The sequence below is a fragment of the Nannobrachium achirus genome, assembly GCF_963921795.1.
Source record: "Nannobrachium achirus genome assembly, chromosome: 4".
Lineage (NCBI taxonomy): Eukaryota > Metazoa > Chordata > Actinopteri > Myctophiformes > Myctophidae > Nannobrachium > Nannobrachium achirus.
In genome coordinates this window covers 24,759,906-24,785,081 of record NC_137813.1, presented here as the reverse complement: position 1 = coordinate 24,785,081, position 25,176 = coordinate 24,759,906, and the positions used below count along the sequence as shown (strand labels likewise).

The window sequence follows — 25,176 nt, the reverse complement described above, 5'->3', positions numbered from 1 at the left end:
TAAAAAAGCATTGCAGATGCCATAGCACCCCAAATTATAACTGACTGACTGCGGAAATATCCCACTGGACTTCAAGGAACTCTTGACTTCAGAGGGTTGACATTTGTCCATTATAAATCCATGTTTTGAGTGTAATATTAATATTGTCGAAATTTTAACAAAAAAGGTTTGGAATAATTCACTGAATGTGCAATGTATCTAGAATATATTAAAGTGTCAAGAAATTGTATTTTTACACAATATTCAATTTCTTTTTAGATTGATCTGAACCAGTAACCTTCCGATTACCACACAGCCTCTCTTGATTTCACATATTTAATATAACAGCAGCACACAAGTAGGCCCAGTCATAACACTTTATTGTCGACAGGGTAAGCAGTAATAATTTCAGGTAGCGCAGAAAAGTAGCACACATCAAATCCAGCCCATACAGAAAAATCTGTCCATGAAAGAAAGCAATGGGATCCAGCCTTGCCCTGAGGTTATGGAGTGTATAAAAACAAACAAGGTCACATGCTAGAATCACTTTTTTGTGTCATATGAAACTCGAGGCATGCATTGCTAGGGCCTGATGAAATAAGCCTGAGTCTATATTATACACATGATCAAAGTTGAGATACAGTCTACTGTACTTTTCAGTTATTTTACTTCATCCTGGGTGCCCCAACAAGACAGAAAAAGGTCTAATGGAGAGAACAGTGTGCCATTTTAAAAGGCTAGAGGCACAGCGTCAGGGTTGGTAATCCTGCAGTTGAGTAACACGAGGTGAGCGGTTTAACAGACACTGTGAAATTCCTCACAGCCCACAAGTGCAAAACACATACACACACACACCATTGCCACAAAGCGATGGCTTTTCTCTGGCTGATGGGAGTGTTAGGACTTGAAAACTGTCCACGGTGGCCAGAGAGGACACTCTGTGGTCCCAGCCAACATCCCTAAGAACACAACTATGCAAAAACAAACATGATTTTAGAAAAGGGTTTGTTCAAGGAAACACTGGACATTGAACGGGGTCGGAAGGGAACAGAACAGAAAACAAAACGAGGCATCACAAGTAGCACCTGCACTTAACCCTCTACGGCACTCCTGCACTTGTCTAAGTAGGTTAGCATGATGCCCTGGCAAATGTATACTCTGAAGTCAAACAGGTCTACTACTGTAGGTACAGTCTACATGATGACTTTCATTAAGGCTTCTCTTATAAGGTCACATGACTGCCGACTGACTCAACACACCGATAAGAGGAACAGCAGGGAGGCGGGGGTTGGTGGGCTATATTACAGTGGTTCTCAACATGGGGTCCAAGGACCCCCCCAGCTATAGTATCGATAGTTAGGAACCAAAGGGACCCCGAAAAGTGTACAAATGGAACCTAACAGACCCTTACGGTGGACACTCAGTTATCGGCAGTCCACGCACTAAAGCATTCCAAACTGGGGATCCTCGAAATCAAAACGTTTGAGAACGGCTGAGCTATTATTAAACACCGCCTCACGCAGGCTGGAGGTAAATACTACACCTCCCCTCCCCTGCGCAGACTTCGCAGGGGATGCCAAACCACTTGGTAGACCAGAGCTGCTCTGAATTCCCAAAAGCAAATGAGGCAGAACCAGTTTACAAACAATCTGTCTGTTCTGCTTTTAGAGGTCTTCTGTAGTGACTGCCAAGTGGTCCACATAGCTGCATGTATACAGCAATGCCTCCTTCCCCCACCACCCTTTCCAAAAAGGCAGATAGCGGTCATCACACATTTATATATATATAAAAAAATTAGAACAGAAAGGAGTGAGTGGATCATACAAAAAAAGGTGCAAGAAGTCACCACAATATCATGAATATTGCTAGTTTTAACAGACTTTCTTCTTTGTGTTTTATCCTGTGTTTAACCTTATATACACATACATACTGTAACCACGAAATAAAAATAAAAATAAAATCATGACTGTGCACATGGTTTGCCTTCTCCGTACAGTGTACATACATTGGTCCAAAAAAGGTTGTTAGGGTGGGGTGGGGTATTTCTTTTGCAGGAGAGGAATGTTGATGGAAGTGACTGGAATGAGTGAAGCCTGATGTTATACTTTATTTGCGTGCCGGCCGTGCGCCTTCAGAAACGACTCACAACGCATGGCCATTTCTGAAGGCTCGCCACCGACACGCAAATCGACCATGAAAACCAGGCGTGAGTGAGGAGTCTGGGGATGGGAATGGACGGAGAGAGAGCAAAGACCTTGATTGGTTTTAATCATCGATGAATAAACATCGTCAAGAAACAAAGACGTCGTGTGGGGGATGGCAGACAAGACAGAAAGTACACAGTAAAATCCTCAATACTCTAGAGTTTACAAATGTTAACCAAATGGAACCCACTGTCACAAGGTTAGGAGGAAGGACCCAAACGCAGATGCGGACACTCAAGTGTAAATTCCTTACTGAGAAACAAAAACACCAGGAAGCCTGGGAGTCCTTATTAAGTAAGGGCAATCTCGCTGAGCAATGTTGGTTTAACCCAACCATTGGGCAGTGGTCAGTTATCAAGATCTGTCACGGAGAAGATGTTTGATGAACCGACAACTTTTGACAAGGGAGCAATGACTTATACAGAACATGGGTTAAACAGAGGCAGCATTTGGTTACATTTGGTCACTCTTGAGAGTTACATTTTACTGTCTTAAGAAAGAAAAAAAAGAGGTGGGATTTGACGGTAGGGAGTGTAGGGGCGGCAGGGGGTTGGGGGAGGTGGGCTGGTTCAAAGGATCAGTCCCATTCTTTCTTGATGGTGAGGTTCCATTCCCAGGACAGGTGGTCGTGTTTGTCGTCGTCGGTGAACTTGGACTTCATGTTGTAGGTGCCGCGGGCCAGCATGCCTTTGGGCGCCTCCTCCAGCGGGGTGAGGAACTCGTACTCCTGGTCCGGACGCGGCCCGTAGCTGCCCACCATGTAGTCTGACTTGTCCACTAGGCGGGAAGGAAGCGGAGGAGGCAGAGAGAGGGGGAGAGGGAGCAAAGGAGAGGTTAAGTCGTCGCTTCTCAACGGCAGGTCCGGGGACAACCGCAAGTTCAACTTGGACCTACCAATTGGACCTTTACGGGTCCATGCGGTTCCATTTGTACATGCATCCATTATACTCCTCCTGTGAAAACACGTTTCTTTTTTTTTTCTTTCTTTAATGCCACCAGATTTTTCTTTCCCTGCGTCTTTGTGACACAGGATGCACAGACCTTAAGTTACGCCAGATTGTGCATATCCTCAAACACCTCAAAATGGCAAAGTTGTCCTGGGAGGCCAGCGGACTGGACATTTGATAAATATTTAGGCCAGTGTTGAACTAGTAACTGGTAGTGGAGGTAGAGCCAAAGTAAACAAGTCTCCCCTCCCCACCAACCTAAACACATGAGCTGCAGTTATTAACAGCAGACACACTGGGAGCCTGGGAAAATCAATAGCAACGTCAAACACACTGGCATGGATTCACACAGCGAGTGCACTGAAGACAAACAAAACAGCACGTATAGTTGCACCATAGAAACTGTCATCTTTGCGCGCTCACATTCCTTTTTCTTTCTTTTTTTTCATTAATATTTTTCTACACTTTTGGTCAACATTATCATTATTATTGTTCATTTATTGTGTTGTTCTTGCCTTTATTGATAGTCACTATGTAGGGAAGAGAGCGTTGGGGAGTGATATGCAGCAGTACTAGTATTACACCAGCAGGTGTCCTACCCAACCACTTCACATGTACTAGTTATTATCAGCGGTGGGAAAAGTATCAAAAACACTCTGTTACAAGTAAACCTCTGGAATTCAAAATGTACTTGAGTAAAAGACTGGTTATCAAAATGTAATCAAAAGTACCAGAAGTAAAAGTTCTCATTATGCAAAATGTCCCATTTCAAGTTTTAAAATGCATAAACATCTTTTGAAAACAGATACAAGCTCACAATGCGACGCATTGTGAGCTTGGAAAACCGTCTATTTTCAAATGACCAAAATGTATATGGGGCTGAAGTGGCTAATGGATGTTTTGTAATAATAATCAAAATGTACAAAGTAACTAAGGTTTCAAAATAAACGTAGGGGAGTAAAAGTTGCAAATGTTACTTTCCACCACTGCTAGTTACCTACTCAACCATACAGATTGTTTTAACATACTGTTTTATTCATTATGATAAGTTGTGGATAAGTGTGGACAGAAAGAATGCATGGAAGATGCGGAGCTACTTACGTTTCATTCCTTTCCTGAATGTCTGCTGGACGTACTTTAGGCCCGACACGATATCTCTGTTGACCTGCAAGAGAAACAGAAGGGCGGTTGGAACAAGCATATACACAGCAAAAATAGTAAAAATAAATCTGTGTGCTTGTTCAAATGTATCCATTTGTACTGTAACTGAGACGGTACCCAATGTAACCCAATGTGGACCGGTAAGGATCCATTTGGTTACGTAATGTACCCACATGCACATGCAAGCGCCTCACCTTGAAGCTGATTTTGATCCTGTACTCGACTCCTTCCTTCAGCACAAATGACTGCTTCTTGTAAGACTCCAGGTCCCCTGACAGAGCAGAGCAAAAGAGGGAAGAAACAGACTAAGTGATGGATCTATCTTGACAACAACGGGTCTTCAAAGTTTTCAGGCCAAGGACCCCTTAGTCGAGAGAGAGATGAAGCAGGGACCCCCACAACCCATAGATACCATATAGTTTCATCGTTTGACAGCACAATCATCAGTGTATTTTGGGTTCATGTAAATGTGTGTTTCCAGATATTTCCACCGTCAATACTTAATAAACTTGACCTATCACTCTGTACTTAGTCTGCTCTTTTTCCCCTCTACACCAAACCTCTTTGCCAAAAATAGTCCATCTACAAGCTCACAACGCCTCGCAGCTTCCTCAGGGCTCTGTACTATTGTCTTTTCTATTTTCATTCCACATTAAATATCTTCACAGATAGCAAACCTACCAGCTTAAAACGCGTTGGCAAGCGACAGCGTTGTAAGCTGGTAGATCTGCTAGTTTCTGTGAAGGTTTTCCCTCAGAATATGGATCCTGGGGTTTAAGTGGTTAAAGCCTGGCTGTTACCGTTATGTTTGTATTGTTGAGTCTCACATACTCCCCCCTCCCCCCTTCTCGGGAGACTGAAGGCCCAATCAGAGTACAGTCGCAGTGTAGTTTTCTAGCTATCACCTAAAAATGTATTACAAAGCCTCGGCGATAGCTAGAAAAATACACCGCGTTGATGACTTATCACCGCAGACTGTACTCTGAAAGTAGCCTCGTAAACCAGTCTCTCTTCCTGCCTTCATTCGAATGCGAGCAGGAGAGACTGGCCTCCAGCACATATTCGAACTGAAGATGGGAGGAGTCAGTTTACTAGGCTACTCTGAAAGGACCTTATTGATTGAATTGATTGATTGAAGACTTTATTAGAAGTTTGCATAGGAAAAGGTACAGTTTCATGACGGTACAGTTCACTGGTACACGGTCTACTAAAAGGAGATCCATGAAAAGACTAAGCTTATTTCCACAGGAAACCATTAAAGTATCTCATATAACATTGAATGACAGACGAATAGAACACAGTACTATGCAGTAGATATGTAAAGAAAAAAATGAGAGAACAAAAAAGAAAACAGTAAGTCTAAACAAACAGTAAGTATATACAAAGGAGGGGCAGGGGAGGGGAGGGTTGGGCTAGGTTAGTTTTTTTTTACCAGTTGCGAACGGCTGCTGCCTGTAAGTGGTTTTTCAGGGCAATTTTAAAGAATGCTAGTGATCCTTTATGGCCTTCGGTAAGGCTTTCCACATTTTGGTGGTATAGCAGAAAAACGAGTTTGACCCTTTGTTGGTTTTGACTCTGGGTTGGAAGTGATCTGTAGCGCTGCCTCTGGTGTTGTAATTATGGACATCCTTAATGTTTATAAAGTATTTTGACAGGTACTTGGGTATCATAGTGGTGTAGTGTATCTTGTACACCAGGCCCATTGCAAGTTGCTGTACTCTGTCATCTACTCTGAGCCACCCCACTCTTAACTGGTGAGTAGCGGCTTAAACTGGGGAGTTTAAGCGTAAACAATATGACAAAATGGCATAAACAGAAAATAAAAATAAACAAGATAAGCCTGGATGGATGATGATGCAATTGGGGCAGAGTTATGAATGGGTCCTGCTATTGTTCAGCCATCCCTTGTGTGAAGAGAGATACTAGAAGATGGAGCAGTTTAACATTTTGGAAAACTGGATGGGTTGTTACCAGATCTGGCCACTAGGTGGCACAGTGTCTATCTGGCCTAGTTTCTCCTTCCTCCCTTGTAGTCTGGTGCGTGGGCCATAGTAGGAAGGCAAGGCAGCCTCATCAAGCAAACGTCTCCATAACAAACTTAAACAGTCATCAGTGTCAGTACTAATTGGCAGGCTAATGAACAACTCCTGTTACGTTTGGAGGAGAACGATTATTGCTGATAATTTCCATCCCTCCTCTAGTACAGTGGTTCTCAACCTTTTCAGGCCGTGACCCCCAAAATAATCATATTATAACTGGGGACCACCACGCCCCGACGAGCACTAAGAGTTGAGGCATTATATTTTGTATAACACAGTTCTATTGTGAAATAGCAGATCTCACGTTGCGAGGCGTTGTAAGCATGTATTCGGCTATTTTCACAATTTCTGCCTCTAATATTAGACAATTTGGCCAATGTTTAATCATCATTATAGTCATATAATAGTCATTTTAGAGATATTAAAAAGTCCTTAAATTGTCACTTTAGAAATGTGCAGATACCCTCTATACACTTAAACTTTATGTTGGTTTGTTTACTGTTGAGTGAGAAAACAATGTTGCACATTAAGTTAATCATCTGGGGACCCCCCCAAATAATTTGGGGACCCCCCTGGGGGTCCTGACTTACAGGTTGAGAACCACTGCTCTCGTATGCCTGCTTGCACAAGACAAAATAAGTACCCTTCCAGCCCTCTCCCTCGCTTTCACTCCTGTGTGTTCGCATGGAAAATATTACAGGAGCCAAATTACCCCATGGTCTCTTTACACCAAAAATAAAGCCTTGTTCTACAGCCATTCAATGTGCTCAGAGTGGAGAGCTATACTGTATCCACAGGTTTCCAACATCACATCGTGCAGTGCACAGAAGGCGTGCGCAGAAGGCGTGCATCATGAAGTGACGCGCTGCAAGCTTGTACATCAGCTATTTTTGAATAGCCAACGTGTAAATGAATAGTGGTTAAAATTATTATGATTCTACATTAACTACTTTTGCTGGGGATTTTTTCTATTTAGGAAAATAGCAGATCTACAAGCTCACGACATGTTGCGTTGTGAGCTCGTCTGCATTTTCAAATAGCTGAAGTATAAAATAGGCCTTTGTAAATGTACTGCATGCGTTGTATTACCAATCTAAATCTACAATTTGGCTAAAGATAAAATAATTGTAAGAGTAAAAAGTACTATATTTGCCTCAAAGATGTCTAGTCCAGTAGGAAATACTTCAAAATATAGAATGGAAATACTCAATTAACGTACTAAAAATTGCTTTACACCACTGACTACTACTTACCCTCTAGGTCGAGGGTCAGAGGTCCTGGTGCCGTCTCACACATCAAGGTCAGCCGCGTCACCTTGACATTAGGTGCGGTGGGGTCCACTACACAGGAACAAAGTAGAACATCTTTAAGAATCCACGTCAGTTCATGAGGGAAAACTGTATTAAGTTCCTCTTTGACGTTCAAAAAATCTCTAGCTCTTCCTCTCAAAGTCATTTATTAACCATACATATTGCACAGTGGCTGCTTCCACAATGAACGGTACTAAAGCCGGTTCCCTGATCCTAATTTGAACAACACACTCCGTGCTGTTCTGCACCAACACCTTCACTTCTAATAAAACTCTCCTTGGTCGCGTATGCGCTGTGAGTGGAACAAAACACATTCCTTGTTTAATGGTGAACATGCTGCATGCTTGGGCGGGTAACCAGTCATGACCTGAAGCTTGTATTGGTCAGTAAAAAGAGTCAAATATTCAGGTCACTAATGGTGCAAAGGATCCTCAGGGTAAACAGTCTCTGTTGATCCTTCGCTGCTCTGAACTGTCAGCAAGGAGAGATTCAGTATAAACATTGTCTGTCGGGTGGAAACCTCATATGTCCAAAACTGTTACTCAAATAAAATAAAATGGCAAAAGTTACTGATCCAAGCTACTTTTGAGTGACACTGTAGTACAGTGGTTCCCAAACCTTGCAGCCCGTGACCCAAAAGAGAAATGAAGACATTTGCCAAGACGTGTCACATTGAGAGCTTGTCGATCGGCTATTTTTAACACTTCTTAAACCTTTATTTTTTTTATGGAATATCTTAGATTTTTTTATTTATAAATGAAATTACTGGAAAATAAGAACAAATGTAGAAAACAAAAAAATAAAAAGGGACCCATAAAAGTGTGTCCGCGACCCACAAATGGGTCCCTACTCCCTACCAGTGTTTGGAAACCAGTGCTGTAGTTTGATCAAATAGACTCTTAACTTTGGGAAGAAAGAAACACTGAGTTAGAATATGGAGATGGGAGGTTTCTCTGGCCGACAACCGCGATATAAATGTGACTGCAGGGCCGTGGGCTTCACAACAAGTCTAAAGATCCATGCTGGAAATCATCAACCTGTCACTCACAGCTGCTGACAGCGCAGCTCTGAGAGGAACCCAGACCATGGCGTGACCTGTTTTTTCTTCTTCTTTAGTGCCCACAGTCACAATTATTATATAATAATCACCTGATTGCAATTATCTGGGCGAATCGCAGTTATTTTGAAGCGAGGCCATTTAACTTAACGTTCAACAGAAATATTGCATTTCCATCATTATGGACGATGTTCTGACATGAACATGTACTATGTAGTACATTATTTATTTGGATTATTGGTACCAATAATGATCAGGTATCATTATTGGTATCAGTCATTTCTTTGTGTATTTCAGTAATAGTAATATTTAAGTTGTTTATTTGCCATATTTACAAAGCCTAAAAGTCTAAACTAGAACTGCACTCTGTCGAGGTGCCAGCAGACGGCGCCATGAGGTGGCATCTCCATTGGCATCACCAGGAATGCTGGTCCCTCATTGGCTGTTAATGATTAGGTTGCCAGAAATACTGGTCCCTGATTGGCCTACGGGCTTAAACAAACACAGTCGCAGCACTTGCACGCTCTGCTGGCGCAAGTAATTAATGCCCTACTCGATCATACTACTGACTGTAGTATGATGTGATGCTGTAGTCTACAGCAAAACAGTATCAAAAGAAGCAGATCTGAAAGCTTGAAACACAGCGTGAAGTGTTTTGAGCTTGTCGATCAGTTACTTTTGCCATTTTTGAATTTGAGTCCTGAAAGCATTTGGACATGAAGTTTCCATGTTACATTGACAATAACATTAAGTTATGTAGTTAATAACAACTACTCAACATCACAAAGTTTCACTTCCACTTCATCAGGTATTAAGAGAGATATCATGGCTCTCTTGTTATTTGCACTTAGCAGTATGGACTGGCCCACGGCCATGCCATAAAAATTAAAGTGTGTGTGAGCGTGTAAAAAAATCCAAACCACACACACCTTTGCAGACGTCTACTTTTCCCAGCAGAGCTTCCTTGTACTTCTGGAGGCTCTCGTCTTCTTTGTCCAGCTCCTGGATCTCCTGTAAGCTCTTCTGGGCGGGCGCTTTGTAGTTGATCCCGCTGTCGCCGTCGTCATTGGCCGCTGCGATGGCTGCCAGCTGCTCTGGTGTGGGATCCGGCTCATCAGCCATCGTCTAGACTCTAGAAGAGCAGAATGAGGAGGAGGAAGATGGGGGACAGAGAGAACGAGAGAGGAGAAAAAAAGAAGAGAAAGTGAACAACGGGAGTTGTTGGTCGGAGGTCTGCGCAGAAAGGCCACATCCAATTATGGTGAGACTAGTGAGCTGTAATGAAAGCTGTTTCCATGTGGCGTGTCAGCGACGCCTCTGCACTCCGCAGCATGATTACTGTGGATTTACTTCTTTATCCAGAGGGTGACCTCAGTGAGCTTTGACCCAGGCCAGGGCTCTGGCTGTCAACGCCTCTGTGTACACCAATACCATGTGTATTGGTGTGTACACACACAGAGAGAGTGTGAGAGTGTGTGTGTGTGAGTGAGAGCGTGACACACACACTAGGGATGGGACATGGGAGATTTCATATTACGTTTATTGTGACCAAAGAAATCGCGATTCGCGATATTATTGCGATAATCAAAATCCATTATCCTGGGGCGGAACAAAAAATAAAAAAATAGATCGGCTTGTAGATCTGCAATTCTTTGGCAAAGACATTTCATAGAGAATGAAAAAAAGACTGTATCAAGGACGTATATTATAAGTACCTTTTACCAATTATAGAGGGTTTAAGTGGTACCGGATATGCAGCTCGGCGAATAAAAGGTGAATTGATCCCAGTGCATGACGGGAGGACGATATCACGATAAATTAAATCTCCACGATACGATTATTGTGAGTGTTTATTTTTATCAAGATAAAGATAATATCGCTTATCGTCCCATCCCTAACACACACACAAAATCTCAGGCTACAACGAGACCATGGCTGAGAGAGATAGAGAGCTGGTCAGCCAGACAGAAGATGGGACAGCTATGCATGCTGTGAACCAGGGTTCCCCAATTAGTTTTCCCTAAGGGCCGAATTATGTCTAGGGTACCAAGCCGAGGGCCACAACCTTGCAGGGGGCGACGGCGGGCACATCTACAAGCACACAACGCCTCGCGGTGCGAGGCGTTGTGTGCTTGTAGATCTGCTGTTTTCACTACTTTTGTGTGACGGCCTTGTATGATTTGCGAAAGAACGTACAAATTTGGAGATACGAGATTTCCACCCGACAACGACGATATACTAGTGTTGTTGCTGCTCTTATACCACCATTATTACTGAGGTTGGTGTGGGCCAGACAGTAGCCCCCCGCGGGCCGCAAATGGCCCGCGGGCCGCCTATTGGGGAACCCTGAACTGTAGAGGTGAACCATGGCGGAGATCCTTCTGCATTGCCGCTCATTTCTCCCGGGCCACCGATCGCCAGGCCCATCCTCGGCTTGTGGGGCCGACAGGAAACCAGCAGCGCTAATGGCTCTCTGCTCCCCGGCTGCGGTGCATTAGCAGTCACCAGCGATTAGCACAGAGGGAGGCTTGATGCTGAGCAGGGGCCGCATTAAAGCCCCATCAGTCTTCCTCTCGCCATCCCAGAGATATGGAGGGGTTGACGGAGTGGTTATGAAGCTGTGGGTCCCGACGGGCAAGTGCCTCTGGAACCTTAGTGTCAACCCCTGATGAAGCGGTCCCTTTCTCATAAATATAATTAAGACACAATGCTGTGTAAGACACCGGCTATTATAAACAAGTGAAACACCATAACGGCGAGTGGCGACCGTAGGGGCACGATGAAAAGTTATCAAATAATGTGTTTTTCTTTAACACATACGCTGCCACCGGACGCCCAAACCCGGCCACGAAGTGACGTTCCATAATGCCAAAACAGGCCATATCCACCCGTTTCTGCAAACATTTACTAAACAGCAGACATACAAGCTCACGTCGCGGAGCGTCGCGTCGCAGATGCAACCGTTGTGAGCTTGTAGATCACACTCGGCTGCGGCGCAGGAAGCTCCGTGCAACTTCTGCGCAATGCACGATGGGATGTTGGAAAGTTGTGGATACTTAATTAATACTTTCCCTTTTTTTCAAGAATAACCCACCTACAAGTTCAGCTCACAACATAAATTGTTTTGTAAATGCATAGGGGGAAAAAAAGTGTCCTAATTGCCCAAAATAGGGATGCCTGGTTTAAGTGGTTAAAAGAGCATGTGCAATGATGTGGAAATAATGGAAATAGAGTATCTCTGTGTGTGTGTGTGTGTGTGTGTGTGTGTGTGTGTGTGTGTGTGTGTGTGTGTGTGTGTGTGTGTGTGTGTGTGTGTGTGTGTGTGTGTGTGTGTGTATGTCGTAGCCCCATTACATTTGAGGTTAGGCTGTCCCAGTCAAACTGATGCAAATGTGATTCAAGCGGAAAAGATTTATCAGAGAAACTGGACAGTTATATTTTCAGTTCAGCACATTAAATAGAATTTACCATCTGAAACTCAACCTCTGCCAACAGGGACATCAACCTCAATCAGTCTACAATGATGTTTCTCTGGCTTAACGTCTGTCAATATTACTATAAATCCACTTCTTCAACCCTCCTTAGCTCAGCCTAATGCCACATGTTCATGAGCTCATCATCACACGGCCCAGCTCTATCCTCCCGTCTTACCCCCCCCTCCCAGCAGCTGAAACAATGCTCACACCAGAACAATGTAAGAATGTGCATGACGTGGTCAAAAGGAAGCTGCCCAGTGCCCAGGCAACAATGAGACAGGAAGTCCACGGTATCATGGACATGAACAACATTATGTTCACAATCAATAGAAGCACATAAGAGTCTAGTACTCTACGCATGTCATATGAAATGTGCCATGTGCTGTAAGTAAACTTTTCAACTAACACAGTATCCCAGATACTTTGTTAGTTGCCAGATCAAATGGCCAGGGAACAGTAGTACATCCTTTAGTCCCTTTATTTTGACCCAGTTCCCGGAGCGTGTCCCCTCCTTCCTGTCGAGTTTTTCTTCACCAAGGACAGAGGATATCAGTTTCTCTTTGGCTCAGTAAACCGAGATAAACACGTTTGTGGTTTTTAAAGATACATTTGTCATATTTCCTCACATTTATTGGCAATTAATTTCACCATATTGACCCTGGAGTCACTATTTTGGGCATGTCATTGTAGGTGAAAATGTCAGAAAATAGCTGATCACTCAACGCATGGTAACATATTAGTGATTGTAATGTAGATCAGCTAAGTATAATCTAGTAATGTAAATCTGTTTCCTAAATGAGACATATTCCACATTTCCACCATATACTTTACTGAATAGGGAAAAAAACGTAATCCACTCCTACAGTATTTATGGAGAGTTCATAGCTGCTGATAAACTGTACGGGAGGCTTCAGATAATGTACACAAAAGCTGCTCCAATCCCACAAGCAAACCAGCTAGCTATCAGCCATCCTAGCAACAGCTCCAGTAAATCACACCAGTGCAAACACACTGGAGTGCATACACTGGTTTCAGCCCTGCAGGTGCCAGGCCTGTGGACCTTAAATAAACTCCACTCAGCGCCACCAGAGGCTTCGCTGTCCACCCCCCCCCCCCACCCCCTCCATTCCACACCAGGGATGGGACGATATGCGATACCACTTAAACCCTCTATAGTATTGGTGAAAGGTACTTATAATATGTACTTGATACAGTCTTTTTTCAATCTCTATCAAATGTCTTTGCCAAAAAATGGCCGATCTACTTGTAGATCTGCTGTTTTTTGGCAAATGTTCCGCCCCATGATAATGGATTTTGATTAGCGTGATAATATCATAAATCGCGATTTATTTTGTCACAATAATCGGGATAGGACATGTTCATATTGTCCCATCCCTATTCCACACCTCTTCTGCTTTGCATTGTGATCTGAAATAAAACAGCCGGACGTTGTCCAACCAGGAACCGAGAGCTCAAAACCAGCTTCTTTCTCCCTCTCTCCCTCTTTTTTTTTTTTTTTTTTTTTTAACGGGGCCTCCACGTTCTCATAAAAGCAGAAATACCTGTTGCGGCAGCAGCGTGCTGTTTTGGCAACTCAGCTGCGTGTGTGAACGCATGCCGCTCTGAGAGAATGAGCGAGGGGCTCCCTGTCAGAGAGACCAGGGCGCGTTGGGGGGTGAGCAGATAAGGCGATCGCCCTATCTTTCTCCCATCCATCTAGGGTTCCACTGCTCTCTCCCTGTCCTTGGGGTAACAGGCCTACTTCCCAGCCTAAAGTGCAGTATGTGGAATGGCCAGCCACATTCCAAGCCTTCGCTGAGGGCGTGGAGTGGAGTCGAGTCAAGGAGTGGTGTAAAATCAGAGGGATGGAAATGAGTGGACACATACAGATTGTACCAAGGAATGCCCGTGGAGCCAAAAGACTGGTTGACAAGATGACCTCCCAGTCTCCACAAGCTTGGCAGAAGAGGAATAGGCCGGCATGAGACTGATACAAAAGACACAAATAGGCGATGACCTGGCCAACTATGTCACCTGACTTGAATCCAACAGAACACGTTTTGGAGTAATTTAAGGAGAAAGGCAGAGCAAGCAACATTGGTCTCCTTCATGCTGAGGATTGAATATGTCATCAAAAATAGGTGGAAATATTTAGTATTTTAGAAATATAAAATATCCCTAATAAACCGCGTTAGTGACTTTTATTGTTGAGTTCTGGTAGGGTCTGTATTGTTAATGTAGTAAATCTAAACTTATTAGTATTTTTATGTTACATAGGAGCAAATACCTTACTTTTCAACATAGGATTGATGCAAGCAATTACTCTGTGATTATACAACTTTGAATCATTTGACATTTAAGTGGTATTGCACAGATTGTACTAACTTTTGTCATGTACTGTTGTATCCAAAAACCATTAACATTCAAACAATCCACAAAAACACAGTCACTGAATCACTCAGGCTAAATTCATATCAGTCAAAAATAGCACTACAAGTACACAATATCTGCCATTTCTGGCAGACGGACAGCTAATAAATCCGGCATACGGCTGCTCCAGCTGGGAGAACTGGACATCGAGCACTCGTATAAATATGTGAATCTGGACTCTGTCAAGGGCACATGAGAATACAAGCCTAATAAAGTGATCCCAAAGGTTTCAAGGATGCCCAACTATGAGTGGATCCATCCCGTAGCACTAGCCTCTGACGCAGTTCTGGCTGTAGCCAAGATTTGGGCCGGGGCCTAATTGTATAATCTGACAGCTGCCGCAAAGCTATTCCATGGAGCACCGTCACCTGTCACACAGTGACAGAGGAAAAGTCATATACTAGAAGTGCTTATCAGCCCTGTCACACTGTGTGGAGTTTAATACTACACGCAGTGTGACAGGGCTGATAAGCAGGAATCACATTACATAAGTATGATAACAAACCTAATAAGTCAAAATCACAGTCTGTAGGAGCTTCGCATTGAGAACCTGAATCAGAATTAGCCACGGCAACACATAGGAAGGTACTGGTTTTTAACTGTGATCTTGATGGCCAGTTTAGAGACTCCCACAATGGACTGAATTGTCCAGTGTCCAACATGGACAATAAAATACATTTTTAAATGTGGCCTTTAACAAACACAGCAATAACAGCAGCAGAGATTTGAGCAGCTAAAATATGTTCACAAACCACGGCATTCCCGACCCAGGTCATCCAATATCAGTTTAGTCTGGCACAGAGACAGGAGGGACCTCACATTCAGAGCAAGACAATAGACTATAGGCTACGCAAATAACTGTGGGACCTGCTCGCTGGTGTGCACGATGACATCATGCTTGCGGTTTGCGGCTAATGTGTGTCCTGCTTCAGCACGTGTTCCTTTCAATTGTCACTTGACTGTCGGCATGCATTAAGTAACAGGGTTACAATTAGCCAACCTTTAGTGTGGCCATAGGGCTTGGAGCTGTTCAACAGCCAAGCCAACACCTAGACAGTCAAGCAGAGAATGAATGACTGGCATGAATGAATGAGGTCTATTCACTCACTTAACCCAGCATGGACATCACTGATAACTCAATAAAACTGATTAGTATGAACAATAAGGACATTATGGCCTAGGTAGCTAACTAAATGCATTCCTCCTTCGGGGTCAGGCAGCTCAAACAAACAATGATGGGCTGACAGAGCTATACATACTGTAGACCTAGGGCATTGTTCAGCTGCACCACTTCCCGGAGGAAGACTCTGGGGTCATCATATGATTTTATTTCATTCTTTTTAACAGAAAAAACAAAACAAAAAAACACAACCACCTCCTGTTGAACCTCTCAACCTCATGCCTCTCCCTGTTACCCGCAGGCGCAGAGCGCTGCGTCCAGTTAGGACTTTCATGATCAGGACATTGATGACGATAAATTGTCACGCAAATAATTGTGCTTAATTGTGTTTTTGGCAACAAATAAATGCATTTCAGTTTTCCTTTAAGATTTTGTAAGCCGAAATTGCACAGGGCAGATTATGACAAAGAATGTAAATGCAAAGAAATAACCAGTACCAATAATTAAAATAAATCATGTATTATGGACAAAACAGGCCATAAACTTCATCATTTTATACTGTAGATCTGCTATTTTGGAAAATGTATGAACATTTCAAAATGTGTTAATGTTCTTTGCACCCTAAATGCCCAAAAGAGCGAAGCCAGCTTGAAAGTGTTTATAATATGTGAGCCAGGACAGCGATATGGAAATAACGATGGACATATGACATTTGTGTCATCTATTTCATCCAGCTGTTTTTGAATGGAAATTATTCTTCCTAACGATTATAAATTGCAATTAGCTCAAATAATTGTGGTCAGGCGATTATGTCCAGCTGTTTTATTTCAGATCACAATGCGATAACTGTGACAGGCCAGCCTCCGGTGATCTCTGGGCACCAAGGGTGAGATAATCTGCTCCATGGCTCAGGAGCTCACCATTAAAACACCAGGGGTTTGGAGGAGCTCAGACGGGAGATTAGGCGACTGTTTCTTAGCAACACTACAAGAAAAGTACAGAGGTTGGGATTACGTTTAATAAGACTTCTGGGGGGGTGGTAGGGGCTGTTTAGAAGTGTCAGTGGTCAAAAATCAAGAGGATTCCCCAGATGAAACCTCTTGATTGATTTGCTGTATATAGTCGTGCTCTCTGCTGTTTTTTGCTGTCCTCGGCTGTTTCTGGCATCCTCTGGGAGCTGAAAAGATCAGTTACGGAGTTTAATGTGCCCCTCTGAGACAGGGATCATACCATATGCATAAGCCTTCTTAAAGTATACAATGAGGGGTCTGGTCTACAGCACAGGGACTTTTCAGGATCTTGTGTCAAAGGAAATAATACATTTGGCAAAAATAAAACCCTCCACACACATGCTTAGGGCTACAACTAATGATTATTTTCTTGGGAGATTATTCTATATTACAAATCTTTGATTATTTTATACTTGACTTAATAGTCTGATCTTGTTCTCCTTGATGTACAAGATACATTGTGAGTTTGGAGAACTGCCATTTTAGCTACTGTACAATTTCAACTATGCCCAAAATAGGAATCCTAACCTATACCAAGACCGAGACACATACTTCCCACAGATTACACAGACCCGAAGTGAGTTTGAAAACATGACCAATGACAAAAAAAAAAACAACTCCCATACCTACTGGGAGAAATATGCGCCAGCTGCGAACACAGCATCAAGATTTGTGAAGAAAAGAAGGCTAGCGAATGGAATACAACCACCCCAAGGACTACAAACCATTGAGTGACCTCTAGACCTACTGAACATATAAAAAGAGCTGCTACCTTTAAGCGCATTATAAATCTGAGGCTTTGTTTGAATACTATTAAAATCATTTTGAGAAAATATGTTCCAAAGCGACTACAAAAGATTGCAGCCATTTGTCCGTCTCTAATTCCAAGCCGTTTCAGATGCAATACCAAAATGCCCTTTGTTGGCAACGGGGCGCTTTCTTTGGGCTAAAATTGGAACGATACAGAGAATATTAGAGAACCACGATGAGAAGCAACTACAGTCAATCGTAATCTTCTCTGTATTGTTCCAATTTTAGTACCACTTTACCTCATGGTACCACTTCCACCTCATATAGTCTCAATAGAATATGGCCTTCCAAAAAGTACCGCCCCCTTCTCGAGGGGGCCCAATAGGAAATGAGCCCCCTGTTACATAGCATGGGGTCGATTTTCCAAGTCGAGTTCAGACACGACCATTCAGAAAATACTGAAATGAAAGGCAAGGCTTAGAGTTAACAAATGGGATTTTTGGGGCTGGAAGAGACACTGGGAAGACGAAAAAATAAGGAAAAAAATTAAAAATGTGAAATTCATGGTGGGGCCCCTTGAAAGTCTGGAATCCAACACGTAGGCATGTAGCCCTCTTCAAAACCAAGGTACAAACATACTGATCTCAGATTTTGTTTTGCCAGGAAACTGAATATTTTCAGAGCAGATGCAGGCAACAATCTCTGAAATCTACACTCGCTTGAGATTTGCTCAAAGCCCTGCCTCGAGTTGGCAGCCATTGCCCCAGCACAGTGCTGTCTCTAGGCATTAGCGCTGTGCTGCAGATGTCTCTCTTACACACAAACAGACACACAGCGTCTTTGATCCTCCCCGTCAGTCAGGCTCTCGTGAGAGTGCCCAAACCTTTGCAGTTATTCCCCAGTCTCTGCAATGGATTCATCCTTTGTGTCTTTGTGATGTGTGGATTGATGCGACACCGTGAGTGCATTGGCACAGGTCTTTTATTTATTTTATCTTAGCGCCACTAGCCGAGTCTTAACAGTGTGCTCTGCAGTGGTAGGAAGGCTGCGAACTGATTGGGGTGCTTCCTTTTTCTGGTGACTCACATCCTGTAGAGTGCTTAACCACACATTGTAGTGTAATGGTGCAGCAAAGGGTTTCACTTCAATGAGGTGCACTTGATTGTATCTGCAAGGAGAGATGCGCCCAGTTTTACACTAGATTAAGTGTGTTCTGGGGATGTTGTGGTTCTATAAATGGAACGAGAAATGGTGGGTCAATGGCAATGTCAAGGGCCAGGTTCCTGGTTACTGTCGTGCGGCACAAAGAAAAAGCGCCTTGCACCAGAAAGTGTTGGCAAAGCTGATGCAATGCAGGGCACTCCATTATCGAGGAAGAGAGCTAGACAATGTCTCCTTTTTGGTGTCATTGTACACATATGGGTTAAGAGTAAATGCCTCTTTTTGAGAAAACACAAAGTAAGAAACCAGAATTATTTTGGTTACACAGACAATGTTTTTTTTTAGAGAGATAGCTTTTAGTACAAATGTTAATTAACATTTTAGGTCAAACATGTTGAGTGAGACAAGATTGAATGCTAAAGTGTTTAAGCATTTCATGTTTTTCAAAATATGTTTGTTAAAGTCTTTAAAAATGTTTTGCTAGATTTTTTCTCTGCATTTTTAGAAATATTTTCAGGAGCAATAATACAACTAAATGTTCTGTTGAGGGAGTTTGTCAATCAAGTTCATTATGGTTAGGGTCAAGCATGCATTCTGAACACTGTGGCATTGGGACAGGAGACCAGTACTGTGTATGGTTTAGAAATCTCATAGAGGGTTGTGAGAATAATGTATTGTTGATATATACAATGAATGCTTCTGACAAAAACACAATAAACAAATATTTTAATAAATAAATAAATCTCATAGAGGGTCCATTTGGTTACTCCGGGGCTCTATGAGTTACAATGTATACTATAAACACTGAGGATAGATTGGTATAATACTGCCATCGTACCAGTGCGGTGGCAGCAGGTTATATTTACTGGGGACGCAACCTGGCAACCTGTATTATCTTCATCATTAAGCTTACCAGTAAACAAACTGCTTCACGAGAACAATGTTGATGAAACTTAAAGATTTGCTGAGAGCCCTCCGATTTACAATGTATAAATGAATGCTGAGGATTGGTGTAATAATGCCATTGGCCAGCGCATTGATAACAGGATTACTGAGAAATCGAAACTGCATGTAACAGTCTTTATTATCTTTATCATAAAGCATAAACAAACTGCTCCAGTACAAAGATAAACAACACCAGGAAGTAGGGAGTGAATTGGCGATCGACTGTGGCAGCTCAAAGGTCAAAGCTTTTCCCTTCTGAATAAGAAATAGGGCTGGGCCATCAACCTGAAATATATCAAAACTGATATTTAGAAGCAATAACCAACTCTTACTTATGCAGGTTAATCAAATAATTATTTAAGAACTAGTTTTTTCTTCCCTTATGTCAGATTCATTGTAAACTTAACCCTGCATTGTAATATACTTTGTTGTTCAGTGGCGTGTGAAAATAGCCGATCTACAAGATCAAAAGTAGATCTTCTTAATAACTGCTCATTATTCGTAATCGAAGCAAGAGTTTGAACAATATTGATTTGAAGTCATACGATATGGCCCAGCCCTACTCAAAAACATGCTTCCATTCTGAGTTTCTGACTGCCTCCCCCAGCAACAGTTGGCTGTGTAGACTAGAGGGTACAGGAAGACCTGAACAATGCAGGACAAAATCATACTGTATATGCGGCTTGCCCTATTACAATGATGACGAAACCACATTTTAAAAGTGTAAACGAATCAATGATTTAGATTTAGCCTGTGTAGTGTATTAACAACAGGCTAGTGTGTGTTATTAATAAGACCAGAATGTAAGCTTTTCACTTCCACAGGAGGTGTTTGTTTTTGTTTTGTTTTTAACAGAGGAAACTGGCTGATTGGCTGATGTGCTGGCTATGGACTACAGTGTAATAGGAAGTTAAATGTAAAGTTAATAGCAAAGAAAGCTCTCCTCCAGCTGTTCCCTGCGCCATTTCTATTTTATTACTAAGAATTCAAATCCAATCTTAAATCCATGTATAATTAGTTGTAACAATAAAGGATATTGTACAAAGGCTTGCTAAGTATCCTGTGGCACTGAGGTGCCACTTCATGATAAAAAACAAAAAAACTAAACAAAACGTAGAACCTTTCGTAGAAAAGACATTATCCCTGCTGCATTTTCCCCCAGAAGCAGAGGAGTGAATTGCCTTCATTAAAAGTCTTAATGCCTAGGTGCCTTGATGGCTCACCTGGTAGAGTGCACACCATTACCATTTAGACCTAACCTACGTTTTCTGAAAAACGTCAAGTATTATTCAAAGATTACAAAAACAAATATGTTGCTACATACTGTACATGTACCAAAATGTGTTCCTGGTCTGAATGGCTGTCCTTGCACAGCCTTGCTACATGGCCACCTCTGTCGTGCCATTTCCTGTCTCTCTCCACGTTCGCTGTCAAATAAACCAAAGGCTTGTAAATGTCGCCTAAATAACTTTGAAAAAATAAATAAAGTCATGCATGATTAGACTAAATAACTATGAATCTTCCACACGTCTTTTATTTGATTGCACAAGATCTAGGCTCACAGTCATTGTCATTTAACAATATAATCTTTTCTCTGCTCAGTGCTGTGGCTCTGACTTTTGCACTTTATATGCCATCAGATCAGTAGCTAGTAGCAAACACAAACTTTAATTTGTAACATTCATTTTAAGTGACTCAGATGTCAGGGAAATGACCCTCTTGGTTAAATATCAATTAAAGTACAATACGGAAGTGCAGCACTGGTTTGCAATTGTGGTTCAATCAAATTGTGCAACTACCAAAGGGGTCAGATACTCAGATTAGCAACATCTGGTTTGTATGCTGAGATTTCACAGCTGTGGTTCTTCAGCTGTCAAAGGTGGCAAATATCAAGAGAAAATAATGCACAGTGCCTTTAACTTCTGTATTAACTACTTTCAATATCATTATATGCAATGTTTTTTTTACAAGTATTAAATAGTGCTTAAGTGGATATGGAAAGAAACACTCGATATACTACGGTCAGTACGGTGTCATTCATCACACAACGGAAGGAAAGGGAGGCTATGTGTAGAGCAGGCTTGTGTAAACTGTTGTGTAATCGTTTATAATACATTCAACCTAGTTAACTTAGTACAGCATGTCAAATTGGTCAGTACTCAGTAGCGTAGTGGAGGGCATACTAAGGTTTAAGATATACTGTATTTTTCCATTTCTGTGGATATTGCATAGTGTTGTCACAGCTCACAATATATATTATATATATAGGCTGTTAGTTCTGAATATTCAATACTGTCAATATTTATTTCCAGACATGCATTCTCCTATGACTCTTCTCAACTCAGCCTAGTGGAAAACTCAAGAAAACAACATGCACTTTTCTCGCTTTGCAGCCATTTGGAAATATGTTGAGGCGAACGGAAACAAGTAAAGACAAAGGATTCCAGAATTCCAATGCTACACAGCAGTGACAACCAAACTACATATAGAACATACCCTGAAGGCTGTGTTGGGCCTCAAATAAAGTCTTTTTAACATTTCACCAGAAGCCTTGATTTCTTTTTCCTTAGTTGCAAGTTTTCAGTCATCCGCCAAAGACCTCCTTCGCCACACTTTAGTTTTAAACTTCTGAGCACCCAGACCTTTTCCTTTTTCGAAGTAACACCATTAAGACTCCCGAATCGGGAGATAAGTGACAGTCACGTCTCATAGACAAACTTTAGAAGGCAATCGTAGGCAATCAGGAGGGAATATGGGAAATGGGACAGATCCATGTTGATGACATGACTTTAGAGATACTGTGTACCGCTTTGTGTACAGCCGGTGGAGCTTTTCATATAGAACACTTGTACACTACTTTGGGTAAATTCATACCTTTTTCTTCATTCTTATTATTATTAGTCTACATTTTTGCCAGACCCATGAAATGGGTAGGCCTACATAAGCAAATGTCTGTCCGGGTTTTCTATATAAAGGGTATTATGATGATGACATGATGATGACATGCCTACAAAAGGCATGATGTCATAAATGATGATGACAGACAGGGGGTCTGGCACAACCAGGTTGACCTGGTCTAGTTAATCTGTATGAGGTTGTTTCCGTTTCTTAATTTCCACTGTTGGAATTAATAAAGTCATCATCATACCTCAATACAACTATAGAATGTTGGTTTCAGTCAATATATACTATATCAAAGAGACATGAAGTTAATATACCGGTATATGTATAACATGTATATGGTGCGGGGGGGCAAATATGTTAAAGTCCAATAAATTGATATGGTCACAGTGGCTGAACTCTACTTGGTTGGTTATTCAGAACGATACATTTCTTCAAAAAGAAAAAACGGCCTGTCCCTTCAGTGTGGGATTTATGAACAAAAATGAGCTGCAGCAGAAGTCTTTGAACTTTGCAAACACTTATCAAGTCGGCCTGCCAACATGAACCCTTTGGCAGCATTCGGAGTACGTGTCACCGTTGACATTTTTGCCAAGAGTCTACCCATTTCTCCAGACACACACCGCTACACCAATGAATATAGGCCAAGACAAAGTTGTAGTCACAAGCATTTTCAACAACAGTGCCTTTTATTTCAAGAGTAAATGGTTGATTAACTTGATTTGGCACAGAATGGGTGTGGAGCCAGGAGCAATCATCAATTCAAACTCCTCTCCACCGATGGAAAAGCTATGTCAGTTCCAGGAAGTGTGTGAGAAAAATGGTCTTTACTAGCCGCCATGATCAACTCCAGTCATAAATGTTCTGAGGTATACCAAACTTCTCAGATAACTTACTTAATAATCATCGACCACGTTCAGCTATCAATGTATTTAATTAAACAATACTTGAGCAAATCCCCTTGGGCCACGGCTCGTTTGATGTTACTTGAGCACTATGGAGGCTGGAGGATCATATCTCACAGATCAAATCCAGGTAATAGCTCACGCTGGCTGCTGATCAACTGCTACCCAACTTCGCAGAAAATACCAAGATTGATACATGATAATAAAAACTGTTACAGAGTTAACACCGATTACTGTGTAACGGTACCCAACATGTTTCTAAAGCAGCAGCACGCGACACAGTTTAGGAAACCACCGGAGTTGTAAGTTCCTCGTTGGGTGTCCAACTGTAGCACCTCACACACAAACACTATCTTATTTATGACCCGAGTGGACTTTTAATGGCCAAACAAACTGCCTATCAGCAACTCAACCCCTAAAACCTTCTTCAAACACAAAGTCAAAGTTTGGAAGAGTGTAGTTAAACGATGCTGTCGGCTCTTACCGTTGTACTGCTGTAGTATGCTGGAATACGCGCCTCTGGAAAGGTCTGAATGGCGATGGCTCCAACTTGCTGTCAGTCTCACATGAGTAGTACGACCATTTCCGGTGGAATACTTTCACAGTAAAAGCACACATGGCTTGCAACCTCTGGTCAATGCACTCACTGGTTCACAAACACTGGGTCGCGACCCATTCGTTTGGGAACCACCGTTTCATGTATTTTTGTGGTATAGGCTGGCTAGGAAGTACTTAATTTAGACTTTCACTTTATCCTAGAATAAAATATTGTAATTTAGGACAAAGTGTACCGGTTGCCGGTTATGCTTTAATTTTTATTTAAACAAATAGTGCCATACAGGAAACGTAATTCTTGGTAACTTTTTGTCAGCACACTGAGCACAGCGCTCGTCATCGCGTCTTCCGGGAATATCATTACCCTAAGCATGTTTATGTTCGTCCCCTAGACATGCCTAATTAACAAATCAATGCTTGTCTAATCATTACTGAACATCTGACTGTAGTAAACTGATAGACGATGCATTCACTATTTTATACACAACTGAGCTTACGGCTAAACTTCTTGATTGCATATTATAGTCCCACTCAGAACTTAGCACTACGCTGCCATCTAGTGGACAAAATAAGGCTAGAGACTGGAACACAACCACCTATAAACCATGGATTGATATCTAGACCTACTACTGCACATCCAGTATGAAACAGAGCTGCTACCTTTGAATGCATTTTGGAAATAAAATTATGCAATTTGTTCCAAAAACTTTAGCCTATATATAAAATGTCAAAATGCGACATAGCTGTTTACACAATGCTGTACCCCCTCCAACAGTTTTTATTTTATTTGTGACACTTGCTTTAGCAATGTGAACACATGTATTCTCATGCCAATAAAGCGCCTTTGAATTGAAAAGGTTGTACCATACTGAAGAAATTTGAGACATGGAAATTATCACCTTGTCATTTTTGCAATGGTTGAAATCCATCACAACTAGTCTCAATAGCCATTTCTAGGCTTACAAATTCAGTAGCACATTGGCAGTTTGATAATGTGCTCACTGCTCACCCATTGTCTATACATTTTTTTATATTAAGAGTAAAGCTAACACAACCAGGTTTTTAAAGACCAGAATTTCTTATCAAAACTCAATGCCAACATAGAGCATTAACATTCCTCATTGGAACATGGAGTTCAGACATTCCAAACCAAGTAGCAGATGTACTGCATAGTTTCTTGCAACTATTCAGTTTCAAATTTAGTCCTACACCAGCCATGTTGGGAC

The 25,176-nt window shown here is 42.0% G+C and overlaps 1 protein-coding gene across 1 annotated transcript; it reads right to left on the bottom strand.

Annotated features, from left to right (window-relative positions):
• Positions 1-86: 86 nt before the first annotated feature.
• Positions 87-23,921, bottom strand: arhgdia (Rho GDP dissociation inhibitor (GDI) alpha). Its single transcript, XM_080723577.1, has 6 exons — positions 23,880-23,921; positions 9,627-9,829; positions 7,584-7,670; positions 4,486-4,562; positions 4,232-4,295; positions 87-2,960 (listed from the first exon to the last, which is right to left on the bottom strand). Exons 2-6 carry the CDS (start codon positions 9,817-9,819, stop codon positions 2,761-2,763), a joined length of 621 nt encoding a protein of 206 aa, XP_080579703.1. The 5' UTR covers positions 9,820-9,829; positions 23,880-23,921; the 3' UTR covers positions 87-2,760.
• Between the last annotated feature and the right edge of the window lie 1,255 nt (positions 23,922-25,176).

Bases quoted from the DNA above. Each gene is read 5' to 3' on its own strand.
- arhgdia (XM_080723577.1), bottom strand. From the start codon at position 9,819: ATGGCTGATGAGCCGGATCCCACACCAGAGCAGCTGGCAGCCATCGCA. The intron at 4,563-7,583 runs GTAAGTAGTAGT...CTGCTCTGTCAG, and splicing joins TCTGACCCTCGACCTAGAGG to GGGACCTGGAGTCTTACAAG. The intron at 2,961-4,231 runs GTAAGTAGCTCC...CTTCCCGCCTAG, and splicing joins ATTCAGGAAAGGAATGAAAC to TGGACAAGTCAGACTACATG.